The sequence below is a fragment of the Triplophysa dalaica genome, chromosome 20, assembly GCF_015846415.1.
Source record: "Triplophysa dalaica isolate WHDGS20190420 chromosome 20, ASM1584641v1, whole genome shotgun sequence".
Lineage (NCBI taxonomy): Eukaryota > Metazoa > Chordata > Actinopteri > Cypriniformes > Nemacheilidae > Triplophysa > Triplophysa dalaica.
Window position 1 is genome coordinate 7,757,032 of NC_079561.1, and position 19,745 is coordinate 7,776,776.

Sequence of the window (19,745 nt, forward strand, 5' to 3'; positions counted from 1 at the left end):
TTTTCATCCAATAAATATATACAAAAAAAATCTATGTTCTGGACACAAAAAAGTGGAGACATGTAAACGTAGAAATATATACATATACATTTATGTTGAAATACATAAATTATGTCATGCAAACACATATAAAAGTGAAAATACAATAAACAAAAATGTTAAGAAATGAAAGTGTGAGTAATACTTATTTTTTATTTATTGTACACATTTCTTTGTAGATGTAGATTTGTTTTGTTTTTATTTATGTCTAACAAATTGGCATAATTTCATACAAGTTTGATGGGGCTGTGCAATTCTGAAAAATAAAGTTGACCTTAACATTCTATTATGACAAATGTATGTCTAAAAATATTACATAATATAATAACATTTGGAAACAGTTAAGTCCAATATTCATTCAATGACGGATTCTTCTCAGTTTTATTTTTATTTTTTGCTTCTGTATAGGATGCTTCATGCTCGCCGTTTCCTTTATTTTATGTTTGGATTCCATGAATGTTCCTCTAATGTTGAACCTGTACGTTTTTCCTGACCTATGCCAAAGCATACCTGCCCTGACCAAACTGCCCAGACTAACATACGTGCCCCACTTCCATATCACCCGAGCTCCATGCATGTACACATCATTGTAAGCGTCTTGGGTCACGTGACATGACGTGCGGCCAACATGGCGACGCAGTGCTGAGAGAGCAGCAGCGTCCAACTGCCTCCGTGTCTTAACTAGCGACAACGGCGGCCCGTTCCTGGTTGACACCCCACACACCTGCCAAACCGCAGGGACCGGGCCAGAAATGACGGCCTGAGTGACTTCTTTAACGTCGACCGAGAGATGAAAGAACAAGAACAGCTGGAAATCCATCGACGGCATACGCAGACAGAAACACTGAGCACCAAAAGCATGTTTCTGTCTCGAGCGCTTGAGAAAATCCTGTCGGATAAGGAGGTGAAGCGGAGCCAGCACAGCCAGCTACGCAAAGCCTGTCAAGTGGCGCTAGGTGAGTACTTTTTATTTTGGTCCTCGTGAAGACAGCTTAGGCCTCAATCACATATTAAGATCCCATAAGTTAGCCTCCCGCTGCCTGCTTACATTTTACATACATTTGCGGGTAGCGCGCTAACGTCATCCTAGCAGCCGCCAGTGACAGGTCTGACAGTATTGTGTGATATTTTTCTTTAGTTTAGATTGTCATGCCTATTTTCAGCGGAAATTAAATCACATGTTGATGCAGAGGTCTAAATGACATATCGGCGTGTTCAGCCTGTCTTGTTTTGGTTGATCACGAGCTGTTAGCATGTGTTAGCTGCTATCTGACAAGATGCTAGCTGCTGTGGTGACTTCAACTGTCAGACGTGTTATCTGTGTCACTTATCGATTAAAGATCAGTTACAGATCTACAAATCGGTATCGATCTGCATTGTGCGTGATGCAGATAAGCACTGGGCCTATTTCGAATACTTTTTTGTACTTTAGCAGTTTGAACTCGTATGAAATATAGCGTTAAGCATGTTTTAACGTGTCATATGGTGTCATGTTTGATCGCTATTAGCTGGGAACTCATGTTTTTTGGGAGAATAACTAACGTTAACTTACCGCAGCGGTTATTTATCTGTTTCAATGTGAGCATGTGTGTGTGCATGTCAAACTCATTCGGCTCGTCCCGCCTGTGCTCCATTACTTATTTACTAACTGAACGAGTACTTGTTGAAACAGGAGGATCTAGTTTCTTGGTGAGCTTTTCCACCGTTAAACCTTTGTTCCGGAGGTTTCCACATATCAGTCATGAATAAAGAGAGCTTCATTTTAACAGAATGGTCAAACTCAATATTTTGACTTTTCTTCATGTATACGTGCTGTGTTATCTTAAAAAACAATTGATAACTACAGTGTTAAGGTCTTTCGCGTGTGATGTAATTCTTTCCTGGGTTTGTTTAACTGTATCCACTTTAAAAAAGTGCGTGCCTTCAAACAGACACTCCCCTTATTCCCTCATGTAATTGAATGAGGTAGACCGCCATAGAGTTATATTTACACACTCCATGAGACATCCGGATTCACTGCTAGGTAATGGCTTGTATACATAGTTTCTCAATTCAGCAGTGATAATAAATGCAGCCTTGTCTCAGGTTGCCAGGTTAAGGATTTTTTAAGAAATTATTTAGAATATGTTGCAATGTGTGCGTCTTATGAAATATGATGTTGACTAAGCTGTTTCCTGTAACTTTTGTTAAGAAGATGGCTGCCTGATAATGAATAATAATTTAAAGGCACTTGTAAGTGATGAAACAGAAATAAATAAACTAGAAAACATGTTTATTCGTGGACCTTAGATTTAATTTATTAATAGGAAACGTTTTGTCTAGAGGCAATTGCAGTAAATTGTATAGATTATTTTTTACCATGTCATTACAATGAATGGGTACTTGAGCTTTTAAGTTGCTTATATTTTTTTAAATGTGAATGTTAAAATCATTTCTACATCTTGCTGAGTAGGCACCAATATACAGTAGGCGTTGCTTGTGTATTTAATTGCTTTGGCACGGTTATAGTATGTGTATATGTTATTTCTACACAGATATGCTACGGTACTCAAGACTGCGTTACTCAAATATTCTTATTATGCATCAACTAAAAAACAGTAAGCTTTTTGTGCCTGATTGATTGATTGACTTCCGCTTCAGGTCTGTTTGCTTTGAAGGAGGGTGTCATTATAGATGATTCTCTGTGATGTAACAGTATCTTCGTGTGTTCATTTGTTTTTCTTTTTTCATAGATGAAATCAAGCTTGAGCTGGAAAAACAGAAGTAAGTTTACAACTGAGCTCCTTGCACCTCATCTCATTCCCTGTACACCATCCATTAAAGGCATAGTTAGTTTGCCCAAAAATAAAAATTCTTAAAAGATTTATTCACTCATGTCATTCAAAACCTGTATAAGACTTTTGTGTGAAATACCTTATTTTGAGAAATATCTTTGTGGTTTTGTGTCCGTACAACGAAAGTAAATGGGAGCCAGTGTTGTTTGGTTACCAACTTTAATCAAAATATCTTGTTTTCTGTACTGCCGATAAAGAAGAGTCCTACGGGTTTTGAATGACAGGAGGTTGAGTAAATGATGACCAAATATTTTTTATGGGTGAAATATCCCTTTAATCTGTCTCTTTTAAGGTTCACTGAAACGTTGAAATAACACGGGGAGAACATTTTAATAGCATTTCTGAAAAGGATCACTGTAGTTTAATGCATCTTTATTCTGAACCATCCTTGATATGTAATAACATCAAACACTGGTCACACTCATTCACTGCTGTTGCTGTTTGCATCCATGCTGTCATGATAAACCGGGGTAATATAAAAAACTGTGGTGTATTGCAATACTGTATCATAAAATTTTTGTACTCATCTCTGCTGTGAAATCTGTGTGTACCAGGGATGGCACTATTGTTCCACCCCGAGCTAACTACATTGAAGCGGACAAGTACGTCCTCCCGTTCGAGTTGGCGTGTCAGTCGAAGTCCCCCCGCATTGTCAGCACATCTCTCGACTGCCTGCAGGTACGTCTGGTGTTCTCGATGTCCTGTGTTCTGTGCTCCTGGCATTCAGACTGTAGCGTTGCGTCATCCTGTTCAACCCTGACATTTCAACCCTGTCATTATTGAATTAAAACACGTGAAAGGTTTTCAATTCAAGTTTTTCAGTCTTGTGATTTGATCTACAGGGAACTAACCACAAAGGTTATTTAAGATCGTTAGCTTAATGAGACAGACTTTACATTGGACATCAAGTGGTGACCGGTTTAGTTCAGAAATTCAACACTCACTTGTTTTAAAGCGGCCTTAACACTTGGGGTTTCTGCCAATCTTATATTAATCTTGAGTACCTATAGTGTAGTATTGCATACGTCGTATCTTTGAAGAGTATTTAGTTTGATCACATTTATAAAAGATAGATACAGCAGTTTGATTACTTTCGAAATCATATGTCATGTGGGGGGGAGGGGTAGGCTGAACTAAAGCACATTGTCAACAAAACACAGAAAACACCTGAACTTCGCAAATGTATTTACTCTCTCTCTCTCTCTCTCTCTCTCCTGCAAAAAGTGAAAGTGACGTCTGCTCATGCTCCTTACCTGCTCTCCATGCTGCCTTGTGGGCGTGACACTTTTTTTTCTGGGAGAATTGTCCAAAACGGGACTTAGAAAAATTGTAACAAAACAGTTTTATATGTTCGGGGAAAAAAATCCGAAACCTGTAAGATTGCTTGGGGAGTGTATTGAGCACAGAAATACTATGTGATACCCCCAACTCGTTTTTTGACATATTGACCATGTTAAGCATGAGAAGACAGCACGTTTAACATGGTAAAGAGGTCAGAATGGATGACACATCGTTGCAGCACCCCTTTAACATATCCTTGTCTCACAACAGAAGCTCATTGCATACGGCCACATCACAGGAAATGCCCCTGACAGCGGGGCTCCAGGGAAACGACTGATTGATCGGCTCTTAGAGACCATCTGCAACTGCTTTCAGGGTCCACAGACAGATGAAGGGGTGCAGCTACAGATCATTAAGGTGACACAACCCTCCATCATGCCAACTTGTTTTTCTAAACAAGCACCCCAGCTTATGACCGAATGAGAGATGGGCGATATAATGGCAATATATTTTGAGAGCAGACTGAAATTCTGTGATTCTGGAATTAAAGTTTGAGCTATTTAAATTGAAATATTTATGATTCATTTTATTTTGTAATTGTCAAAGCCCCCCCACCAAAAATGTAATTATTTACTAGGCAAATGTCATAATTGTGCCAGGCCTGGTTCAAAGTCTTTGATTCAAGCCAAACTGTTTTCACTGTAGATAAGCATGCTGTATTTCAGCTCCTCAGCGACATAGAGAAATGAGGCTGTTTACATAAAGAGAGGAACGGTTTGCATAATAGGGTAGGGCACCAACTTGTGTAAATTGTTACATGTGTATTAGTTTTAGTTTGCTGTAAGATTAAAGGGATACTTCACCCAAAATGAAAATCTGTCACCATTTACTCGCCTTCGAGTTGTTCCAAATCTGTATACATTTATTTTATGCTTTATTACTGATCAACACCGAGAAAGATATCTGGAAGAAGCTTATGACCAAACAGATCTTGCCCCCCATTGACTCTCATAGCAGAAAAATTGGTTCTGTTGAAACTCAAAAGACATTTTGAAGAATGTAGGACAGTTCTGAGGCACTTTTGAATAGCATTGTGTTTTCTCCTACTATGGGTGTCAAAGGGGGGCAAAATCTGTTTGGTTATAAGCATTCTTCCAAATATCTTTCTCTGTGTTCATCAGAACAAAGAAATTTATACAGATGTGGAACAATTCGAAGGTGAGTAAATGACGATAGAATTTTCATTTTTGGGTGAAGTATCCCTTTAACGTTTATCACTAAAATGTGTAAATAAATATATGCTCACATGATGATCTGAGAAGACCACCTATTAAATGTCTTAAATACGCATTTATCTTGATCAGTTTTCGTTAGTGTCAGACTTGACCTGTAGCCATAAACTTACTAAATCATGTTTGTTCTCATATACAACTAGTCTAAGGTTCTATTGCTGAGACCAATCATAGTATAATTTTGCGTTCTTTTTTTAAATCTGCAATTGTAACATGACAATGTTAGTGAAAATTTAATTGAGAAATTAACACTATTTTTGTATTGATGGCTTAATATCTCCCAGTTTGTTTTTGTTTATTATTTCATTTAGTCCTGCAACTTTATTTCCGGGTATAAATAAGAGAATAAATCACAGACATCCAATGTTTTTTTTTTAAACCTTTGGACCCTACAATATCTAAGTAAATCAGTAATTAATTTTTTATTTGTTTGTGAAGTATATCATTGTCATGCTCTGCAGGCTCTTCTGACAGCTGTGACATCACCGCACATAGAGATCCACGAGGGAACGATTCTTCTCACTGTACGGACATGCTACAACATCTACCTGGCCAGCCGCAACCTGATCAACCAAACCACGGCCAAAGCCACTCTCACACAAATGCTTAATGTCATCTTCACCCGTATGGAGAGTCAGGCGGTTAGTGTAATTTTTAAGGACATAGTTCACTCCGAAAAGTAGAAAAGAAAGCGATAGTAATTCTCAAAGGAGAAACTCTATGGTCACTTCATAACCCGGCTATGCACAGTTAGACCATTCAGAATATTCCGGGCCAAGGTTTGTAATCGTGCTGTACTGTATTCAAGTGGAAATTTAACTGTAACTATTCCTTACTGTTATCAGAACTGTTTGGCCCGATTGTGGCAGTATGAGTTGGTAAATTTAGGTGGCATTTGACTTTCTCTTGATTCTCTTACAGGCTCTGGAAGCTCAGGAGTTGGAAAAGGAAAGACAACATTTACAACTGCACAATCCCTCACCAGTATCCAGTAACCCTTCACCTGTGACCCAGAACCCTTCCCCCACCCCCGGCCGAGGGTCCGGATCTCCGTGGCTCGATCGAGCCCTCTCGGAACCGAACGGTTCCCCTTCGTTTTCACTCAGCCCCCCAGCGGACCCCTCTACCCCTTCCACCCCTCAAGACTCATCCTCTATCAATGGCCAGACAGAAGAGTCAAAGTCAGAAGAGGAGTTTGCTTCAGATAAAGAGAGCTCAAAGGAACCTCCACATCCAGGTATCAATGGTGTATGAGGCTACAATGACGTATGAGGCCAAACACATCAAAGTTCTGGCTACTGTTACTTTCAGTAGTATATTTTAGTGGCATGGCTTAAGTGTCCTCTGGAAGGTTTTATTTTATCTTTTACTCTTAATGAATTAGACACTCAAGAGTCAGGCCCAACACTTAAATTGGAGGCAGAGGAGGGTCATCTACATCCTGAAACTGAAGCAGCTACTGAGGTTTTGGAAGAGGCCGAGCCAGACAGCGGTCTGGGAGATAGCTCTGTTGAAGGAGGTGAGTCACACTTGAACCTGATATGCTCTCGTTCCTGCTTGAATGCAAATTTGCCTAACCTTTGGCCTTCGTCCGACAGGCTTGGATCAGCATTCTGACTCTGAAACCAGAATGCCGACCCCTGCTGTCCATTTGGACTCACAGCAGATGAACGGAATGGTGGACAATCGTGCCTCTGAGTCCTCAACAGATATTCTGGTGGGTTTTTAATATGCTTTCAGTTTGAACTATGGGGGTCGAATGAGCAAGTCCATTTCATATGAGAGACATTCAGTTATTATCTGTAAAGACACGCTTTCATTGTGGTCAGACTGGTCTTTTATTATTTGTATGAGCAGGATGCAGAAACCATGCATGGCTGCCAGACAGCTGCTCGCTTCTCCCACATCCTGCAGAAGGACGCCTTCCTCGTGTTCCGTTCGCTCTGCAAACTCTCCATGAAGCCCCTAGCTGATGGACCACCAGACCCAAAGTAAGAACCAGAGGACAAAATAAAGCAGAGGAAAAAATGAAGAAACCGCTCCGAATTTTCATTTCAAATTAGTATTACTAGGTGCATTGTGGTTATTCCAGTCAAGTGTTTGTTGAATTTCAACAAAATCAAACCTCAGGAGTGACAAAGTCATCCAACAGCAATGTGAAACACTGAGAGCATGAAAAGACACATGAAAACTGTGCTAAAAAATTAGGTTACCATATAAAAAAATATTTATTGGACTTTTCCTAAATACATTATTAATACAATATTACTGTTGGATTGCTTCAAAGTAATGCGTTATTTTGCAGTATTTGAGTTCTGAATAAATACACAGCATATTTTCTGTTAGTTTGACCTGTTTCAAATTTTCTGCAAATAAATCCAAATAGAAACAATATTTTTATTTGAAAATTGAAAGAAATATTGTTAAAATAGCAAAAACACATGTATTAGTTCACAGAATTAAACAATATGATAACCTTACCTAAGCACAGACATTTAACTTTTACGGCTATATTTGTAGACTTGGGTTTAAATACATCTTTACAGACAAATAAACTGGTGTTTTATTGGACTTCTATTTACTATTCCAAGCACTTGTCAGATAAGTAGACTGTGACTAGTGTGTGGTTGTGATTTTCTAAAACAATGTGTGTAACATTGAAATTACTGTAACTCAGTACTTGTGTACTATTTCTGAATTCTCTTTCTCCCTCACAGATCTCATGAGTTGCGTTCTAAGGTGGTTTCGCTACAACTGTTGCTGTCAGTGCTCCAAGGTGCCGGTCCTGTATTCAGAACCCATGAGATGTTCGTGAATGCTATCAAGCAGTACCTGTGTGTGGCACTGTCAAAAAACGGTGTCTCGTCTGTGCCTGAAGTCTTTGAACTTTCTCTTGCTATCTTCCTGACCCTGCTCTCTCACTTCAAAGTGCATCTTAAGATGCAGATCGAGGTAAAGAAATGATGAAGCAAGATTTGCATTGTATAACTTTGAATTGCTTACTTTATTTCTAAAACTACGCTGGATTATTCTCAGGTGTTCTTCAGAGAGATCTTTCTGACCATCCTGGAGACATCATCTAGCTCTTTTGAGCACAAGTGGATGGTCATCCAGACTCTCACTCGAATCTGTGCAGGTCAGAGGAAATGCACGATTTACATTAAAATGCACTTGTCGAGATTCTAATATGAAATTCAGTACTGAGTAAGTCTCTGTCCTCTTCTAGATGCTCAGTGTGTGGTGGATATTTACGTGAACTATGACTGTGATCTCAATGCTGCCAACATATTTGAGCGGCTTGTTAATGATCTGTCTAAAATCGCCCAGGGAAGGAGTGGACAAGAGCTCGGCATGACTCCGTTACAGGTATTTAAAAGGAATCCAAACATACTGAATACGATACAGATTCGTTTCCAGAACATATTGAAATTATGTACCATTTGAATCAATTACCCCAGCATTTCATTTCAAATCGCACCTTAAAAAATCGGGTAATAATAAATTTCAGGAGTTGAGCTTGAGAAAGAAAGGACTGGAATGTCTGGTGTCCATTTTGAAGTGCATGGTGGAATGGAGCAAAGATCTGTACGTTAACCCCAATCTACAGGCCAACCTCGGTAAGACAATTGTGTATCTTCTTGCTTGCATTGCAGTAAGTTCCTGTATAATTCGTTTTTAGGTTCTGCTCTAGTGGTAAAAGCCTGGAACCTTTGTTCAAAAAAGAGTTTTGATACACGTTCACTGTAATTTCTGGTATTGTTTTAGGCTTTGGTTCTTTTACGAGGCTGTGATTCGTATTGTGTTGTGATGTAGGTCAGGAGCGTCCAGCAGAGGGTGACAGTGCAGATGGAAAGCTCCCTGATCACCTGTCCTCTCGCAGAGATAGTGTGAGCTCTCTGGACTCCACCGTATCTTCCAGTGTTCAGCAGTCCCATCCAGATCACCCTGAACAATATGAGGTCATCAAACAGCAGAAAGAAATTATCGAGCATGGTATTGATCTGTGAGTCTTCAATTTCATATCAGTCTTTGATTTTTAGTTTTTTCCATTGCTTGTTTTTTCTTTTTTCACTCTGACCATTTTCTGTCTGTCGTAAAGGTTTAACAAGAAACCAAAAAGGGGATTGCAGTACCTACAGGAGCAAGGCATGCTGGGAACATCGCAGGAGGACATAGCCCAGTTCTTGCACCAGGAGGAGCGATTGGACACAGTGAGCACATTTACAAACCAGAAACTAGAATATTTTGTACCACATTGACTACTCAATTGCTGATTTGAGTTCTGTCTCCGCTGTATTCAGACTCAGGTTGGAGAGTTTCTGGGAGAGAATGTGAAGTTTAATAAGGAGGTGATGTACAGTTACGTGGACCAGCTGGACTTTTGCGGTAAAGACTTTGTGTCAGCACTCCGTGTCTTTCTGGAAGGCTTCAGGCTTCCGGGTGAAGCGCAGAAAATCGATAGGCTCATGGAGAAGTTCGCCGCTCGCTACCTGGAGTGCGATCAGGGGTGAATAATGCAATCTGATCGTATTTCCAATTGTTTATGGGGTTTCTGTTTGTGCTGACACGATTGGTCGGTTGCTTTGTAGGCAGACTCTGTTCGCCAGTGCAGATACAGCTTATGTACTTGCGTACTCCATCATCATGTTAACCACAGACCTGCACAGCCCACAGGTAAAACTGATCCTTTTTCCTGATTATTAATAGCGTTCCTATAGACAGAGGTTAAAGTTGGCCCAACTGTACCTTTTGGTTTTTCTCTTTAGGTGAAGAACAAGATGACAAAGGAGCAGTACATAAAAATGAACCGCGGCATTAATGACAGCAAGGACCTGCCTGAGGAATATCTGTCTTCCATCTATGACGAGATCGCAGGCAAGAAGATCGCCATGAAAGAGAGTAAAGAATACTCCATCACTCCCAAGTCCAGCAAACAGAGTAAGAGCATCTTCCCTTAGTCCTGCGAGATTTAAAAAAAAAAAATTCCATATTGATGTTTGAGGTTTCTTTTCCTGCTTCAGGTTTGATTAAAGTCCAGTTTTTCTTTCTTTAAGATGTACCCAATGAGAAGCAGAGGAGGCTCCTGTATAACATGGAGATGGAGCAGATGGCCAAGACGGCTAAAGCTCTAATGGAGGCTGTAAGTCATGCTCAGGCACCTTTCTTCAGCGCTACTCATCTGGAGCATGTCCGGCCCATGTTCAAGGTAACAGAAACAGATTTTTTGCTTTCAAGACAGCAGGTAAACGCACATATTGAGTCTTGGATGAAAGGTCACTATTGGGTCATGGGCAAATGATGTAACAGGAAGTGGTTTCACCCATTAGTCTAGTAACATATATTGAAAGGCTAGAAAGTTAGAATTATTTGAAACCAAATTATGTTAGTTTATGCTTTAATTTTTGTGTGATTTCGTCATGTGTGTATTGATCTTTGTGTAACAGCTGGCCTGGACTCCTCTGTTGGCGGCCTTTAGCGTCGGACTACAGGACTGTGATGATCAGGAAGTGGCGTCCCTGTGTCTGGAGGGGATCCGCTGCGCTATCAGAATCGCATGCATCTTCAACTTGCAGGTTTGTGATTGGCTCTTAACAGCATTTTTAATGCACAAATGTCAAGCATATCTTTACTTCCTTCTTACAAAGCTTGGTCTAAATATTATGGAATGTATTTTCCTGTACATGCAGCTGGAGAGGGATGCATACATTCAGGCACTGGCCAGGTTTACACTGCTGACCGCCAGCTCAAGCATCACAGAAATGAAGCAGAAGAACATCGACACCATAAAGACTCTCATCATGGTCGCACACACCGATGGAAATTACCTGGGCAACTCCTGGCATGAGGTGAGCAACAGAAACATGTTTTTCTAAACTAAAAAAATATTATTGATGTAACCACAAAACATACTGGTATTAACAGTAACTGGAATATGAATAACTTCGTTAATAACCAGGAAGTAACACATTACCCATATTTGAAATGTCTATAAAGGGGTATCTTTATCGTCATTTACTCAACCTCATGTAATTCCAAACCTGTATGACTTTATTTCTTCTGCAGAACAAAATAGAAGATATTTTGAAAAACATTGGTAAACAAATAAAAATTGCCCCCATTGACTTCCATTATATGGACACAAAACCACAAATGTCTCAAAATATCTTCTATTGTGCTCTACAGTGGAAAGACTCATATAGGTTTTTGAATGACAGGAAGATGAATAAATGATTTTTATTTTTGGATGATGTATCACTTGTATATCAAAAACTGTAAATCTTGGGAGTGATTGGCATATTTTCTCTCAGGCAAAATGGTTGCCATTAACCCCTGCTCTCTTCTGTAACTCCCTATATGTCCTTTTTTGCTTTATTGATAACACTTCTTGCCTGTCTCTTTATATCCGACTGGTTTTTGTCCTCGTGTAGATTCTGAGGTGTATCAGTCAGCTGGAGTTGGCTCAGTTGATTGGAACAGGGGTGAAGACGCGCTACATCTCTGGTGTTGTCCGAGACCAGGGAGGCAGTATAAAAGGCTTTCCATCAGGGGGAGATGAATTCATGCCTCTAGGCTTAGGTAAGCCATTGTTTGACTGCTCTCTGAAGAGGCCGAAGCGTTCAGTCTGGTGGGTTTATTGCTGTGTGTGCCAACTGAGTTCCATATGGAACAAAACAATATTATTGGTCTCCCACAGGTACTCTGGTTGGAGGTCCAGACAAGCGTCAGATGGCTCATATCCAGGAGTCCGTGGGGGAGACCAGCTCCCAGAGTGTAGTGGTGGCTGTGGACAGGTGCACTGCAGTTACACAACAACACAAACATATACAGCGTTATTGTTTATGCTGTTTAGACTGACCTTCCTTTTCCTCTTTTGTTTCTTTTAGAATCTTTACTGGATCTACCAGACTCGATGGAAATGCCATAGGTATGATTTTGCTTTAAAGCACACAAAAGTAATATACATTATATATTGTGTTTTCTATGTGCAAGTAGGCGTTTTTATAGCGACCCTGTTTTCCATGAGATATTCTAATAGTCTCAAGACATATTCATGCATTTCATCAATTACATCACAAGGAAGTCCCTAACAGTGCGTAGGGGTTTTTCAGCCTCAATTGCTTCCTCTTTGGAATTGTGCATCCTTGTGCTGATAATTTCCCCATTAATTTGTATATGACTTAAAATTTACCTCTTAATTTAAATTTCCAATATATGCCACAGTTCATAACATTTTTAAACCGATTCAGGAATTCTTCCATCTTATACTTTTTTCCACTTCTGGCATACAAGATTCATAAATTCCACCAAAAATTCTCTTAATGTACATAATAAAACTATACTAAGGCCAAATTGTGACCAAGCTCCATACCATAATGTAAGGTTTGTGCTCTCATCTCCAGTGGACTTTGTGCGTTGGCTATGCGCAGTGTCCATGGACGAACTGGCTTCAGCGCACCAACCGCGCATGTTCAGTCTGCAGAAAATAGTGGAGATTTCCTACTACAACATGAACCGCATCCGTTTGCAGTGGTCACGCATCTGGCAGGTCATCGGTGATCATTTCAACAAGGTTAGTTTACCTTACCAGAGATGACACCAGAGCAATATGTTATTTGATAAGTAAGTGTATAGGATTTTTGTTGTGTTGTTGGTATGGTAGGTGGGTTGTAATCCCAATGAGGATGTGGCTATCTTTGCTGTGGACTCCCTGAGACAGCTTTCTATGAAGTTTCTGGAGAAAGGAGAACTGGCCAACTTCCGTTTCCAGAAGGACTTTTTAAGGCCATTTGAACACATCGTGAAAAAGAACAGGTGAGGCATGCGAGTTAGACAAAAATATAGCATTTTGTACAACCATGCGGTGATGCTACACACGTGCATGTTTACTTTGTTGTTGCTTGTACATTCATCTTCCTCATCCATTCTTAAGATCACCCACTATTCGGGACATGGTGATACGTTGTGTGGCCCAGATGGTGAACTCTCAGGCTGCTAATATTCGTTCTGGTTGGAAAAACATCTTCTCTGTGTTCCACCATGCAGCATCAGATCATGATGAGAACATAGTAAATCTTGCGTTTCAAACTACAGGTCATATTGTCAGTAAGTACCAGTTATTGGCTTCATTATTAAAATGTTTTTGTTTGTTTGTTTTTTCTCTACAAAAACATCCTCTTATCATCTTCCCCACAGTGAAAACATTTCAGCAGCACTTTGCGGCAGCCATTGACTCTTTCCAAGACGCTGTAAAATGTTTATCAGAGTTTGTTTGCAACGCTGCCTTTCCTGACACCAGTATGGAAGCCATTCGGCTAATCCGCCACTGTGCTAGATACGTGTCTGAGCGGCCGCAGGTTAGTGATGTACCCTCAGTTTTACTGTTACCCATAATCTCAGAGTTTCAGAGATTTTAAATCACTTTCTTCCTTACCAGGCACTAAGAGAGTACACTAGCGATGATATGAATGTCGCCCCTGGTGACCGTGTCTGGGTGCGAGGCTGGTTCCCCATCCTGTTTGAGCTCTCCTGCATCATCAACCGATGTAAACTGGATGTCAGGACAAGGTGGGCCCTCTCGTGTGCCCAGGCTCTCTTTATCTTCGTACGTAAAATGTGAAGTGGCTATCATTGAGAGTTTGCCTTGTGTTACAGGGGACTGACAGTCATGTTTGAGATTATGAAGAGTTACGGACACACCTTTGAGAAGCACTGGTGGCATGACCTCTTCAGGATCATCTTTCGCATTTTTGACAACATGAAGCTTCCAGAGCAGCAAACTGAGGTGAGTGAAATGAGTGAAATATGTTGTGACATTGATGTTTTTGATCATAACAACAAGCAGGCTGAGCAATTACCAAGCATGCACAAAACTAATTAATCTTTGCGTTTATTTTTGTGTAGAAAACCGAATGGATGACAACAACATGTAACCACGCCCTGTATGCGATCTGCGACGTGTTCACGCAGTTCTACGAGCCCCTCAGCGAGGTGTTGCTGGTGGATATATTTGCACAGCTTCAGTGGTGTGTGAAACAAGGTAGGGATTATGCACTCATCATGAAGCGAGAGTTTGGGAATTTTTGGAGTTCTCCATCTGCTGCGTAATACGATTAGCAGGACTTTAAAACGTGACACCTACAAATGTCACCTCATTTGTGGAAACATGTTTGTGCAGCAGGTGGTGATGTTTTAAATCATCTGGGTGTGGTAATACTGAGTTTCACTGTATTACACGCTTATAACTCCGCTTCTGTTGTCAGATAATGAGCACTTGGCGCGGTCAGGCACAAACTGTCTGGAGAACCTGGTGATCCTGAACGGGGAGAAGTTCAGTCCGGAGGTGTGGGACATCACCTGTGCCTGCATGCTGGACATTTTCCAGACCACCAGCCCTCACGCGTATGACAATCTTGCATATACCATCTGTTTCAGTGACACATGAAAGTGTTTTGTCTGGATTTGTTTTGATGAGGCCTATTATATAATAGATTCATTCATAAATTAATTAATATACAGATTAATAAAAAAGGGAGATTCTGTATATAACATTTTTTGTTTTCATCACGCATCAAGTTTTTTGTCTATCTGATGTCCAAACATATTTTCAATAATCCTGTCAGGTGTTGACATGAAAAAGCCTGTTAAAATCTGAATGTGTTCTGGCAGTCTGTTTGTAAGCTGCTTTATTTCTCCGCTCATTAAATGCTCTCACAGTTTGATTCTGACTTTGCTCTTAACAGCTTGTTGACATGGCGACCAGCTGGACAGGAAGAGGAGGTGGGAGAAGGGAAACACATGGTGAGATGACAAGAGCTTAAATAAATATTGCCAATGAACACACAGATAATTGTCCACAAATGAGCACCTCGAAGATCTTAATCTGTTATACATAGTAGTTTTCCATGTTCTGTTAGCACTAAGACACACCCAGCAGTAGACTTTGCTTGTTATTTATAGTGGACATTTGCATTTTAGGCAGTGGTTAAATAAATGCATTTGTGTTTGTTTGTTTAGGATGTTGAGGTGGATTCTCAGTCTCAGAGTAGCTATGAAAGGACCCTGTCAGAAAGAGGACACAGTCAGATGTCCACAGCCAGCGATGAAACCTGGAAGGGGAAGTCCCAAGGTAGTATGTATTATCACTTTAAAATCCATGGATTGTAATATACAACTTTGAAGTCATTGAATCGCTGTATGTTTAACAGTAGATTACTAGTGTTTGATGAGAATGTTACAGTCTAAAGATCATATTTTTATGCATATTTTAAGGCAAGCATTGTTTCCTGACAAATTCTGTTTGACTTAAATTAACTCTTTCTCTTACACTTTATTACTGATGCGTTCAAAATGATTCTCTCCCTTACCACATCTACCCCACTATTCCTTTACTGTTGTAGCGAAGTCTCTCTCTATAGGTGTACTTTAACATGATCATTCTCTGGTTTGTTCTAGGGGTCTCGGACCACAGGTTGTTTGCAGGGCTGCTAATGAAGTGTGTCGTACAGCTGGAGTTGATTCAGACCATAGACAATATTGTATTTTACCCAGCTACCAGCAAGAGGGAAGATGCTGAGAACATGGCCGCCGCTCAGGTTTGTTGAGATCAATAATACAATTACACCCAATCACAGCATACTCCATCCAAGTTGTAAATGGAGTTCTGTTGCTTTTTTATCTACATTCAAGCAAGCAAGCAAAGTTCATAGATGCGACATAACTAAAGCCTTTTGGAGTCCTTATCATTTTATCTTTTTTTTAACATTCGAATTTACTTCATAAACAAAAAAGGTTTTCAGAAGAAATTTTACAAAAATTCAGACTATGACATATGAGTCTTAGTTTTGACTTTGTGAGTTTTTCCACAGAGAGATGCACTTGAGGAGGCAGAAGATGGGGAAACGGAGCCCGATCCGGGCATGTACAAACACCTGTCTTCACAGCACCTCTTCAAACTGCTTGACTGCCTCCTTGAGTCCCATCAGTTTGCCAAGGACTTCAACTCCAACAATGAGCAAAGAACATCGCTATGGAGAGCAGGTCTGCACTGCCATCTTCACGAAAAGCTTTAATCTGCTGATGTCATGGTCACAAATGTCAATCTTTTATTTCCTTGTCTGGGTTGTGGTTAATGCTGTCATTTAAGGAGACTGTCTTTTTATTGTTCTTTGTATGTGTGGGCTTGTGTAGGCTTCAAGGGGAAGTCAAAACCAAATCTTCTAAAGCAGGAGACCAGTAGTCTGGCCTGCAGTTTGAGGATCCTTTTTCGCATGTACTCTGACACGCAGCTGCAAAACTCCCGGTCAGACATCCAGACCCGTCTGCTGCAGTGAGTGCGGTCGTCTGCTTTCTTTATGCATTACACCTAGTGACCAGCCATGATCTAATCTTGTGTCATATGCCTAATACACCTTGTGTTTTAATTAATTGTTGTAATTTGATTTATTATTATATTACGTGAGGGTGTGATATTGTTAACATGTCTGCAGTTATGATGATAAAGTTATGATTTAATACTTTATAATTGAAATCATTAAATTTAGTGGCTACACTCATCACTAAAATTTGCACCAGAAAGTGCTTTGCTATTACAGAGGGATTATCTTTATGACTAATAAAATGGTAAGAACAGATTTGTGTAAAACTCACAGATAAGTCGAATGTGTAAGTTCTCTGATTTACATCCTCTGTACAGGAAGGTTTGGGACAGATGAGATTAAACGTGTTTGTGTGTGTGTTTTGATGTAGAGTTTGTAGTGAAGCTCTGGCATACTTCATCAGTCTTACCTCAGAGAGCCATCGGGAAGCCTGGACGAGTCTCCTATTGCTGCTTCTTACTCGGACACTCAGACTGCCTGATGAGAAAGTAATAACATACATAAACATTATCTCAGTGCACTAGAGGACTAGATGCAGGGTCCAATATTCAACTTGTGGCTAGTTGAACATCTATAATTGACACAATAATTAACTGTTTCCCTGAATGTTTATGACAAACAGCATTATTTATCTGAGATTTTGCACCCGTATTTTCGTTGGTTATTGCAGTAGTTCATCAAAAAATGTAAATTTTGTAGTTTGATGGTCTAGATTGCATGGCACAAGAAGAGAAATTTCTAGAAAATCTCAAAATATTCAAAAATATTTTTAAATGTATGGGGGAGTCCAATGGAGCTAATGGGAATGGTATTTCCTGGAGGATACCCCGTTTTGAATATCTGTTATCATTCAGGCGTCAATGTTAAGGCTATCATTATGGAAAGCACCCTGCTGATACGCCAGGTTTTGAGTGTGATGACCTTTATATGTAAATAAGACTTTTACGCAGACAGACCTCTGACAGCCCTGAGGATCTTTCTTGTCTGTTACTAAAACAGATTTTCCATTCATCACTGTTCTGATAACATCAGGTGTTCCCAGAGGTAGATTGAACCTGGGTTAAATAATATTTTTTTTTATGTATAACTCACTGTAACATTCTCTGTCCCTGCAGTTCAAGCCTCATGCCTCCTGCTACTACCACCATCTGTGCGAGATGATGCAGTTTGACCTCATTCCAGAGCTCCGCGCAGTTTTGCGGCGATTTTTCCTCCGTATTGGTTCTGTCTTCCACATCGCTGCTACCCAATTGGGCCAAGCGCATCCTTTATCATCCTAAATGACGAACGAACAGGGATCACAGCTCTGAACTTTGGGGGGAAGAGAGAGGCTGAAAATGCGATGGATGGTCAAGGAGAATAAGCAATTCTCCTGTTGTTTTTTTGGACTGCACAGGAATGCTTTGACTAATGCAGAAACTAATTACTCTGGGCTGTGTGTGACTGCCTCATGTTAATTCTGCCAGTCCTGACTCATCCACCACTCCCCAATGAGAAAACAGCACTGTGACCCAGCAGGGCTTCTCGAAGCTGACACCTCCTTTGTGTCATCCGTCTGTGTCCATGAGTCATAGCTGTTTATTTTTATTTTACTTTCTTTTGGATGGCTGCAACAATAATTTATTACCAATACTACTGTATAGCTGGTTTCTGATTGTCTATTAATTTCAGTCTGTTGGCTTTTGTCTTGTTAAATATTTTGTCTGTTTTAAAGGCTAAAATGTTGACATCTCAGAATGGAAAAAAACAGAGGTCCATTTATAAGAGTAAATACAGAAATGTGATCAACCCCTGTTAAGACTTTGTAGATGACAGACAATGTGCACTTAGCGTTTCCCAGCTGGCTGTGGGATATCTGTAAAGGATTGGTCCAGAAATGTGCATTGTCATGTCCTTTTACTGAAACCATTATAAAAAATTTACATTCATACCCATTAAAAATGTAAGGGCTAGTTTCACATTCAGGCTAGCCTCTTTTCTGGCATTAAAATGCTTTTTATTTTGGGGTAAACGACCCTGTTTGAGATTCAGTCTGTTCACGCTGACGTCTAAATTGTTCTATGAATGTTACAGTTGCTTTCGAAAAGAGTTGTTGTTTATTTTACAGGTGTCAATACGTGCACTTGTTAATCTAGCCGAGCAGACGCAACCATTCCTTAAATGTCACACATCATGCTCATTTGGTTTCCATTGCCTAGTCTCTTTGAAGGGTTCTTTCAGTTTGCATTCCAATTTATCTGTATTTATCATTGAATCCCTAAGACATTAAATGAACATTACATTTAAGTACACTAAGGTTTGCTCAGACTTTAACTTTTATTTGTGCATTGTGCTGTTAGCTCTTTTTGAGTCTGACTGAATCTTCTCTAAAGTTTACATCATGAATGCCATTATCATGGTATCATTATCAAAAAAGTAAAATGGAAGTAATAAGAATATACTGTATAATCCAGGTATACCTTCATCAAACCCCCACAACATATGGTTACTAATGTATTACCAATACCCCTAATTCATTTCATTAAGGATGTATTTCATACATCTTGAAGTGCATTTAAATCTTTTCTGGAAAAGCATTCCTTCCCTTGCAACTATGGATGTCTACTTTGCCTCACTTGAGACTGGGAAATATAAATATATACAGTCCAAGAAATAAAGTGTAAAGTTTTGATGTAAAATATGCAGAATAATGTTCAACTCTATACATATTGTGATGTAATCTCCCGAGCATTTGGTGCAGTTATCAATAAAGTTGAGAAAAGGTGAAATTCCTAAGATGTTTTTTTACTTTAATACTTGTTGTTTAATTGACAACGCCATTTAAAATGCGTTTTAATGACGCAATTATGACTTATTTGAATGCGCCACGGGGTGTCGCTAGAATAGTTGCGAACCAAGAGCGTTTGGGGGGTAACAAAGGTTAC

At 39.8% G+C, this 19,745-nt stretch overlaps 1 protein-coding gene across 2 annotated transcripts; it reads left to right on the forward strand.

Annotated features, from left to right (window-relative positions):
- Positions 1-650: 650 nt before the first annotated feature.
- arfgef2 (ADP-ribosylation factor guanine nucleotide-exchange factor 2 (brefeldin A-inhibited)) lies at positions 651-19,596 on the forward strand. 2 transcript variants are annotated; one of them, XM_056732721.1, is made up of 39 exons: positions 651-995; positions 2,772-2,802; positions 3,428-3,551; positions 4,425-4,571; positions 5,908-6,087; positions 6,368-6,683; positions 6,831-6,965; positions 7,045-7,163; positions 7,304-7,437; positions 8,164-8,398; positions 8,483-8,582; positions 8,673-8,812; positions 8,955-9,063; positions 9,260-9,449; positions 9,546-9,657; positions 9,748-9,953; positions 10,036-10,120; positions 10,213-10,384; positions 10,501-10,652; positions 10,891-11,019; positions 11,134-11,292; positions 11,875-12,022; positions 12,141-12,237; positions 12,331-12,371; positions 12,847-13,016; positions 13,107-13,258; positions 13,377-13,549; positions 13,640-13,800; positions 13,881-14,011; positions 14,099-14,228; positions 14,348-14,483; positions 14,707-14,845; positions 15,187-15,244; positions 15,461-15,575; positions 15,899-16,038; positions 16,312-16,483; positions 16,634-16,772; positions 17,192-17,309; positions 17,937-19,596. In XM_056732721.1, exons 1-39 carry the CDS (start codon positions 830-832, stop codon positions 18,099-18,101), a joined length of 5,526 nt encoding a protein of 1,841 aa, XP_056588699.1. In that variant the 5' UTR covers positions 651-829; the 3' UTR covers positions 18,102-19,596. The 2 variants fall into 2 exon arrangements, with proteins under 2 accessions (XP_056588699.1, XP_056588700.1); XM_056732722.1 differs by having other exon boundaries at positions 15,461-15,572.
- The last annotated feature ends 149 nt before the right edge of the window (positions 19,597-19,745 follow it).

Excerpts from the sequence above, each read along its gene's own strand:
- arfgef2 (XM_056732721.1), top strand. The coding sequence starts at position 830 with ATGAAAGAACAAGAACAGCTGGAAATCCATCGACGGCATACGCAGACA. Across the intron at positions 8,813-8,954 it reads TCGGCATGACTCCGTTACAG|GAGTTGAGCTTGAGAAAGAA; the intron begins GTATTTAAAAGG and ends AATAAATTTCAG. Across the intron at positions 11,020-11,133 it reads CATGCATCTTCAACTTGCAG|CTGGAGAGGGATGCATACAT; the intron begins GTTTGTGATTGG and ends CTGTACATGCAG.